Source organism: Malus sylvestris, chromosome 5 (assembly GCF_916048215.2).
Source record: "Malus sylvestris chromosome 5, drMalSylv7.2, whole genome shotgun sequence".
Lineage (NCBI taxonomy): Eukaryota > Viridiplantae > Streptophyta > Magnoliopsida > Rosales > Rosaceae > Malus > Malus sylvestris.
The window spans coordinates 20,138,845-20,148,345 of record NC_062264.1 but is presented as its reverse complement, the minus strand read 5'-3'; the positions used below and the strand labels follow the sequence as shown (position 1 = coordinate 20,148,345).

The 9,501-nt window shown below is 42.1% G+C and overlaps 2 protein-coding genes and 1 pseudogene across 2 annotated transcripts; 2 read left to right on the top strand and 1 right to left on the bottom strand.

Moving 5' to 3' along the window:
* Window positions 1-819: 819 nt before the first annotated feature.
* Window positions 820-2,071, top strand: LOC126621876 (uncharacterized; annotated as a pseudogene).
* Window positions 2,072-6,030: 3,959 nt separating this feature from the next.
* Window positions 6,031-7,446, top strand: LOC126621875 (uncharacterized). Its single transcript, XM_050290490.1, has 2 exons — window positions 6,031-6,683; window positions 6,843-7,446. The coding sequence occupies exons 1-2, from the start codon at window positions 6,174-6,176 to the stop codon at window positions 7,011-7,013; spliced, it is 681 nt and encodes a 226-aa protein (XP_050146447.1). The 5' UTR covers window positions 6,031-6,173; the 3' UTR covers window positions 7,014-7,446.
* A 164-nt stretch (window positions 7,447-7,610) lies between these two features.
* LOC126622617 (mitochondrial outer membrane protein porin 2-like) lies at window positions 7,611-9,230 on the bottom strand. The gene is made up of 6 exons (XM_050291387.1): window positions 9,091-9,230; window positions 8,917-8,984; window positions 8,727-8,840; window positions 8,538-8,621; window positions 8,130-8,338; window positions 7,611-7,917 (listed from the first exon to the last, which is right to left on the bottom strand). The coding sequence occupies exons 1-6, from the start codon at window positions 9,197-9,199 to the stop codon at window positions 7,611-7,613; spliced, it is 891 nt and encodes a 296-aa protein (XP_050147344.1). The 5' UTR covers window positions 9,200-9,230.
* Between the last annotated feature and the right edge of the window lie 271 nt (window positions 9,231-9,501).

Sequence of the window (9,501 nt, the reverse complement as noted above, 5' to 3'; positions counted from 1 at the left end):
GATATTCCGAGCTGCCCGACACAGTCTTGACGTAATGAGTCAAGCGGCCCGAAAGTCCATCGTTCTCAACTTTGAATGTACTTCGCTCTTCTCTTCTTGGTGGGAAGACAAATGGACCAAGAAATATGGAGGAGATTTGAAAGAGACTCATGATCGCCTTTTCAACCAACTTTCTCTTAAGTCATACCCCGGCTCGGGCGAGCTTGAAAATTGGAAGGAGATGATCCAAGAGAAGAATCGGTCACTTCTGATAGGTACTTCTCTTTTAATCCGATTCTGTTTCCCTTATGAAGTCCTTCTATCCTTATTTTTGCTTGACCCTGCAGCCCCAGTGGATGTTGAATCAGAAGCCATTGAGTCCAAGGATGACTCAGCTGATGCTGCAGTTCTCCATGGAGCTGCCGCAGAGGCTGAAAGACGAGAAGCTGGGGAAGGTGTGGATGTTTCAGAATCCTTTGGGGATTCAGGAGCTGAAGAAACACCCGAGGTAATTATTAAAGCACCCAAGCGAAAGAAAGCGGCTGTGATTAAGACTTTAGATCCTGATCCTGCACTTTTACCCAAAACCAAACGACCAACTCTTACTAGAAAGAGTAAGAGAGCAAGAACTATTGCTCCTCCTAAGTTATCAGCCCCATCTGCTCCAGTCCCTGAGGCAGGCAGAAAGAAGCAACAATCTTCAAGTAAGTTTCTGTTTTTCTTTATCAAACTGCTACCTTTCTCCTTTATCTAATTGTTTCTTGTTTTTCTCGAAAAACAGGACCTCAAGCATCTAAAAGACCAATTATTGCTTCTAAAGAGGAACCATTAAGAGCTGCTATGCTAAAAAAGGCTGAAGAACTGCAAAATACTGCCCTCAAAGAACTCGAGGTATGATTTATATATTTTTTTTTTTGTACACCCCTTCTTGCTTTCACAGAACTCTAAATCTGATTATTTTGAATCAGGCCGCAAGAAAGGAAAAGCTTTTTCCGCCCTAGGCCTCTCCATAACTTGCCCAAGAGACAAGTCTCTCTCCTTCCTAGGTTAACCCTTCAGAGGTGCTTTTTCTTCCTTTCTAACTCTTGGATAACTCTCCAATTTCTAGACCTAATGCCTGAATCTTTCCTTTTCTTCTTATTTGCATTTAGGCTGGGGCATCTGCCTCCTTGCCTAGTCATGGCCCTCCTCTGAAGTCTGTGATTTCTTCTATTGCTCTGGATGCAACTCCTTCCTCTCAATTTGATCCATCTACAGGAGTTATGTTGCACTTCGTGGATAAGGACAGTAACTTGGTAAGCCACTATTTCCACATTGAAATCATGTACATTACTTCCAAATTAACTCTCACTCACGTTTTCTGCATCCTTCTCCGGTATATGAGCCACCCTCTCCATCAGTGGTATCAGATAATGAACCCATAGTTCCTGAGATTCCTGTAACCTCAGAGGTAGCAATCTCGCGGGCATTTGCTTGCCCGACAGTTGATATTGATGAACCTTCTTCTCCTCCTCAAGACCAAACTCAGGTATGAGAGTATTTTCTTCTTGGTTCCCTCTTACGATCTATTTACTAACAATCACTGCTGTCTTTGGATATCTCTAGGGCACTGGTACAGGTTCAGGTGCAGCTCTTTCCTCTCCTGCTGGTGGTGAAGAATCTTCCCCCCAACAAGGGGTTAGTACTCTTCCTGGTGAAACCCCAGGGCTGAGTCAGGTACATTTCTTCTCTCCAAAGCCTCTTTTTGCCTCAAACTGTATTCAGATTGTCTTGACCTGGTCTTTTGGCTTTTTGCAGCAAGTTCCAAAAGAAACTTCCCCCCCTCATTTGGTCTGTAAATCAAAGCGCTCTCGTCCTTATTTATCTTCTGAAGGTACTGAGATTCCCCCTTCTGGAATTGAGCAGATCGGGCAGACAGAAATTGCCCCCCAGTGGGCATTGCTCCATTAGAGGGAGCTGCAGTGCAGGATCCTCCTCCTTTCCCATCCTCAAACCCTGCTAAGTTGCCCAAACTTTTTGAAGCACTCGGGCGACTTGAGACAAGGTTGAAATCTTCAAGACATTCTTCAGCAACCTCCGTTTCTTCAGAGCAACAACGAGTCTTCCAAGAATGGGCAAGGAAGGATTTCACCACTTCATTCAGCCTCAAGGCTCTTTGTGACCAAGAAAAGGTCATAATTGAGTCTTTCAAAACTGGTCAGCTATCAAAACCCCATCATGATTCCTTTCTCTCTTTCTTTGAGAATTTGAGGGCTCTTAGGGAGCAATACCAGAGAGCGGACAGACAAGCTAATCGGGCAAGGTGCTTTATGGAGAAAGAGTCAAGCACATCCGCTCAAGTTGATCGGTTGATGGAAGAAAGCTTGCAGACAAAAGAAAGGGTCAGAGTTGTTACTTCTGAGATTCAAAAGCTGGAGGAACAACTGGTTGCTCTTAAAGCAGAACAAGCAACTCTTCTGGATACCCTTGAGAACCAAATCGAGGGAGTAGAGAAATCAAACTTGGAGTTAGAGCATGCCAGGTCTCAACTTGTAAATAGCCATACTGTTTTGGCCGAACCCAGTAGGATATTTGCCATTATGCAAACATATCATTCTCGAATAATCACCCTATGTGAAGATGTAAATTTTTTAGAATAGGATGATTTGTAACTCTTTTCTTATTGGAATGAACATGTGTTTTGCTTCCTGCTCTGCTTTTGGTACTGTTTGAATTGACTTCGGGCAACTCTTTGCCCCCTTGTTTACTTTCTTCTTTCTTCTACTTCCCTCGTAATTTTTTCTTTCCCCTTCTCAGCCCATGCCATATTGATCATATTTATAGGGGCTTCTGAGAAGGGAATTGCATGATTGTCCACCATCACCTCTCCTGGCTGGCTGGTGGAGGCTTTCTCTAATCTTTGCAACATTTGCAACAATGTGGTTTGCAAATCTTCTGGCATTTTTGTCATATATCTTCTGATCAAAAAGGGGATCCCACCGGGCGTGCCAAAACTATTTCGCGTCAAGAATTTCCATCGGGGATGTTTCCTGGCCGACGAGCACACAGCTCCCCGGGAGGTTGGCGCCGGTTGAGGGCTGCTGTCGGGCTTCTGCTTCACTGTCGGGCTTTGTCGGGCAAGTCTCGTCGGGCAAGACTCTTCAGGCAAGGCTCGTCGTGCAAGGCTGAAAGAGAATGACAGAGTTAACTTTGAGAGGTGCCTTTGTGGGGCCTTAGGTGTAGGCCTTGAGGCTCACAATCAAGATTAACTTTTAGGTGCTAAGGCGTGCCACTGCCATCTTCAGCATGGCAGATGTAAAATGGATGTCGAGTTTTAGTTGTATATATGTATATACCCGCGAAATTGTGTTAGTTATAACAGGTGCCTTTGTGGGGCCTTAGGTGTAGGCCTTGAGGCTTCCTATCAGTAACTAAACCAGTGCTCGAACATATCATATTTGTTCTCGTGATTGTAGGAATCTTATAACTATTATACTTCTGATTACCCGAGTCCGATAGGTAGAATGAACCCAAATATGTGCCTTTATGGGGCCTTAGATGTAGGCCTTGAGGCTTCCCATTAGAATTCGTTCTTATACTCAAACGTTCTAGATCGCAGAACAGAATGAATCCAAATAAGTGCCTTCGTAGGGCCTTAGGTGTAGGCCTTGAGGCTTCCTATCAGAATCCATTCCATGCTTAAGCGTTCTATGATAATCATAATATAATAGAAATAAAACTAAGAGGTAGGTCGATTACTTACGCCCCAAGTAACTTCAGACTTCTCGTTTATCAAGGACTGTCGTGGATGGGTTAAGTCCACATAAGGTTCTTTTTTATGCCTTGAGGCCAAGGACTTTTAACTGATCAGATTTGCATGCCCGAGGGCTTAGGACTTGGATCTGGTTTGAACACTGAAGATGTATTCAAATCGGATCCAAATACTGAGAAAGCCTTTTAATAGTCATCTTGCTAGAAATAACTTGAATACAACTGGAAGTATACAACATATTGCTAGGCTAATGAATGAAAAGACAAAAACAAAGAAGGTCGGGCAAGGTTTAACCTTGTCGGGTAAGGCTGATCGTCTTGCAAGTTCCTATCTTTGTAGTTTATCAAGGGTCTGAAAGCTTTAGAGAGAGAGAGGGAGATAGAGAGAGATTACAAAAGATGAATCGATACTACAGCAAGGTTGAACAGGATAGCAGAGCTATTACAAAGGTTTGAGTGAAGGTTTATCCCGCGAGGGATGAAGGCTTGTCCCGAAAGGGATGAAGGCTTGGGCTGACTACAGCTTCGTTTTGAAGGCAAATCTGGCTTTGAGCAGAGTTTGTGCTTGCATTTGTTTGTTTGATTGAGTGTCCTTATTCCTGGTTTCTCTTTCTTCTTATATAGACAACTCGGCTGTAGCAGCAACCTTGCCCGAATGCGGTTTGAAGGGTGATGACTTATCAGCTATTTTACATGTACTGCCACCATAAAGTACTTTATGGGTTGTGTAGCTGATCAGTCTATACCACTTGGCCTTTGGGTAGGTGAGCAAGTGGTCTTCATGAGCTGCACCAAGTCAGAAAAGGCCTTTTCTGCTTTTCTGGGTTTCGGCTGGGCCTTGGCCAACTCTTTCTTTCAGGCCTTCTTTTGGGCCAGCTCTTTTCTTGAGCCCAAAGTTCAAGTTTTGATCCAAACAGTTACACTTTCATTTGCTCATATTATTTGCTCATACCCATCAGCTACGAATCTTCTCTAAATGTACAATTTTGAGTTGAAGTATGATGTTAAGCGGTTGACATTGTTACTGATAATCCGCACTCGCCTGATTACAAGAGAACATGGTTTGCATCTTTAATCTAGTAAAAAGTTTGTTTTCGTCCATAGATCTTGTCTATGCTTGCCATCGAAATAATTTATTTTATTTTATCGACAACGACCTTATACGTTGAGTTTCCAACTTTCCTCTCTCCGTAATCCGTTTTTTCTTCTCTTGATAAGTTAGTTTTACCTAATATTTTTGGTTAGAAACCTTGTCAGAAATGTCGAGAAGGATCATCGTACAAGCCAAAGGAAAGACAAAAGGCCGAAGCTGTCCCAGAAAGAAGGCAAACATATAGCTATCGATTCATTTTTCGTTGGGAGCAACCAGAACTTCTAAGATTATACTTTATTTGTTATTGTCTGTATATCTCTACATGTCCCTGTGTTTCATTTATTTGGTAAATATCAGCCTATTATGTAGATTAATTAAGAAGGGGGAAAGGGTTCGAAACTATTACGATAATTTAGGAGATGAGAAAGTTTTGAACCCGGTATCCACCAGACTATTTATGTGAATGCAATCACAGAATGTGCAATCTGTAAAAATTTGGGTTCTAAATGGATCCGTCAAGAAAAGTTCCTTGTGTTCCTTATTTGTAAATCCACAAGCTTCCTACAGAACTTTGCACGTTACTTCCGTTCTCATCGTGAGCTTAGCCAACCATCACACTCCCTTAGTGTAGTCCATTGCGAATCTAAACCACATTATTACTAATCCAGGTGAGGCTTAGCCTCCTCTCCTTAATGTAAATAACATTATTTGTTAAAAAAAATACACAAAAAAAAGCCTCTAAGGGTTTTCCATTCAAATCTCATGAATAGAAGTTTGTATCAATTCTTACTCCGATAATGATGTAAGTTTAGGATTTCATTTAAGTTTCCCTCCATAAATCACGTACTCACCTTCTAAAGATGTGTATTTACATTTTTCGACGGAGATAAATATTTTTATATCTTGTATTAAAGAGCTTTTCAGCAAACAAGAAATGTAAAATGTCAATTTTAAGGCGTTTTGCACCCCCCCCCCCTTCCCTAAACTCTAGAGCCACATGAAAGAAACTTCATTAAACTCTCTCTTTGAAATAAGATTATAAAGACTTTTGCTGCATGTGGTCTAATGTTTCAGTAAATAAGGTGGAATATTCCCTCTCCTTCCCTTGATATGAATAACTATAAAAAAAAAAAAAGATTATAAGCACCTGCTCAAGATAGGACACATGATGGTGGTGGTGTAGCCACGTGTAGCTTATCTAAAACCAAACTCCATCACGGTAGCCAGTGTCTCCAAGCTTTGAGATATGAAACTGAAAGAATCCAATTCTTCATACTTTTGAATCACTTCACAAACATTTCTGTAAAAGAAAACCCCAAAACCCTAATCCCAAAAATTAAATCAGAAAAATATGGAACTATCATCCGTATCAATGATTTCAACTTCCAACCTCTCCATGCCAAATCCAACTGTTCATTTTCGCCGCACCATAAGCGTTTTAATCCGAACCAGAACCCGAATTGTTTCTTCATTACTCACCCCCACTACCCTTACCAAGAAAAGTAGAGAGGCCGGCACCGGACCCACAATGCCAACCATGGCTGAGATACTGGACTCATCAAAATCCCAGAAGCTGGACCTGCAGCTCCAAACTGTGGGACCCTTTTTCAGAATCACGGCCAGAAGCTTGGGGACGAAGAAAGAGCTCGGAAAGGCCGAGGGGCTCATAAGGGTCTGGCTGAAAGGGAGGATCCTTCACTTGGAGTCCATCAGACTCAAGAGAGAGACTCTGGGGATGGAGAAGTCGATATTTGGGATCGGTTTGTTTCTTGGAGCTGTTGCCGTTCGGTATGGATACGATTGCGGTTGCGGAACGGCTGAGCTGCTGGCTATCAATGACTCCGATATTTACCACCACAAGGTTCGTCCTTTTATTTTCTGTTTACAGTTGACGTAGTGAAGAAGCTCTATTTCTTATTGACGGTTTGTAAAAGGTTCTGTTTGTGCATATTTCCCTTTCCGTTTTATACTCTCATAACACATATAGCAAAATGGTGAAGCATCTAATTTTTTTGTTCAGCTTGTGCGGTTCTATTCAAGAATCGGATTCAAGGCTGTACATGAAGTGACTGGTTCGACATTTGGAGACTTCGCCCATATGCTGGCCTGGGGAGGAATCGGGACACGAATGGATGCCAGTGTTGAAGCGCTACTGATCAAATGGTGCACCAGGTTCAAATCTCCAAAGTGACCATTGGACCGCACAACCTGTTGTTACTAATACATTTGCAGACTGCTGAATGTGATGGCTGTAGTACTGAAATAGAAATGTTCTCCATACACATCGATTTTATTGAACATCCCTCTGCGTTCAAGTCTGCTCTCAAGCGGAAGATTTTCATGCTTTTGCTGAACATCCCTCTGCGTTCAAGTCTGCTCTCAAGCGACGGAGAACTTCTATGGCGCAGGTTAAACTGGATAGAGCGAAAAACAAAAAGTGGATGCTGCTCCATAAACTACTGAGTAGACGGGAACAAGAAGTTCCAAGCCATTAGATAAAATCAGTGGGAGATGCAATACTAGTTTGGAGTTGATTTGTAAGTGTGTCAAGATTTATTTTTTGGGAATTCCCAGCCAGTGTGCAACTAGATCATATAAGTAAAATCCTTCGGTTGTCGCTGAAATGATTTCGAATTTCAGATGCAGATTGCTTTGAAACACTAGCACTAGACCTGTTGAACCGGCAGCTTTCTAAACTGATAGAATCATACAGATCTAGAAAAACTTATATCAGTAGAAACATCTATCTAATAATTGCATCAGTTGCATATGAATATTGCGAAATTGTTTAAGGGGCAAGAGAAAGTGCCAGTCCAATTTTAGGAATCCTGTCAAGTGCCTTGGTGTTGAACTCGCCGGAGATAGACAAGCGCGACTTGGGTCTAATACTGTACTGCAGGAGAGTCTTAACATCTCCGCTACCATCGAGTCTAGCTTTCACCACTGTTTGATGATCAACCATGCACGATCCTCCAACTGTCAAGGTGCTTCTCTTTGTTGAGAGGTTCTGAGTGAACTCCACCACTGCTGCATTCTTCTTTTCTTGATCAAGATAATGAACGTACGATGCTGTTACCAAGCCACCCTTGTTTCCCCTAAACATATCACAAAGATAGCATATTAGAAACTCAAATCTGCATTTTGGCCTCTACAAAATTTGTTGATAAATTTATTTTTAATCAGACGCTTTATCCGCCTTCATAGTTATAGGGTTTGTAGATTGAAATGAAAACAACAACAACAACAACAACAAAGCCTTTTCCCACTAAGTGGGGTCGGCTATATAGATTGAAATGAAAAGACTTGCAGAATTATTGAAGCATCAGAATTGAGACTCTTCATGCTAATGCCTGCATTACATTTGGAGAAAGTGCTGGAAGCGGTCTTGTATTCTGCCTCCATACCGATGACAAAGCTTGCACTACCGACGGTTGCTGAAAGGTTGATTGCAGGGGACTGGCACAGAGAAACAGACACAGCTGCGGCACCATATTCTTGGCGTGTTTGAAACCGGAGCTGTGAAACCAAGACGAGTGAGTTGATTTATAGTTTGAATTAGATGTGATCAGCATGCAGCATCGAAAGGGTGAGCAATTTCGGCAACAGAAATTTCTTTTATTTTGTTGTTATTTTTTCTATGGCAGATTTCGTAACAAGAACACCAGTTCAAGGAGTATTTCCAAACAAAAAGATCGTCAGACAATGAGACCAGTACCTTGCTAGACTTGTACTCCGGCAAGCTGAATGAAGCTGAAGTCTTTGTGCATGACGGAAACTTCGTACCTAATGTTCCAGTAACCTGTCATAACAAGGGGGACATAAAGAAACGCTTGATCCGAACCAAAAACAGCAGAGCTCAAACTTAATAGGGAACAGTAAAACTACATAAAAGAACCAAACCCACTTTTGAATCCGTATCAATTCGGCAGTTGAAGGTGGCATTCTTGTATGTGTACGATCCTGCAACAGCTGCACTTGATCGTCCTCCAATCTTCGCGGAGGTTGAACATGTAAGGTTCTGAATACAAACCCGAAAATACTCTCAACTTTCTGTCCAAGGTTTTAGAGGGGGTGCCAATATAAGAAGAACATACCACTCCGCCATCAATGTGGGATGAGAAACTGAACCTCTGGCCCTTGGAATATCCCGCTGTAAGCAAGTCTGCCGGAACCCAAGAGAGGTAAGTTGTAGGAGAATCCTCGAACAGGCTTTTTGCGATGGAAGAAACGAAAAACACAGAAATCTGGACAAGAATTAGAGAGAAAACCTTTAGCTTTGTGACCGAAGTCGGAGAAAAGTGGAGGGCCCTTGCTGCTGGTTGTGCTTTTGCTCTTGCTCTTGCTTTTATGCTTAGGCTTGGAGGAGGACTTGCTCATTTTTCTTGACGGAGACACCAATGGACCTTACAGAAAGACGACCTTATCAAAATATAAAGCTTTTTTCTTTTGATCGACTAGGGAGTGGAGACACTTGTATCATTGTTTATTTTATAGCTTGACTCATCTCCTCGTCGGCGCATCCTACCCGCAACGGGTGGTTAGCCAATACCAAACTGTTTGAGATAGGGCGGTGCTTTTCACAGTCTTGTTGGAATATATTAGTATTTTAGGTATTATATTGTTTGGGTTTTCTTATAAGTTTAGTTTGGACCTAGCTTGTTAGCATTAGGGTTAGGGTT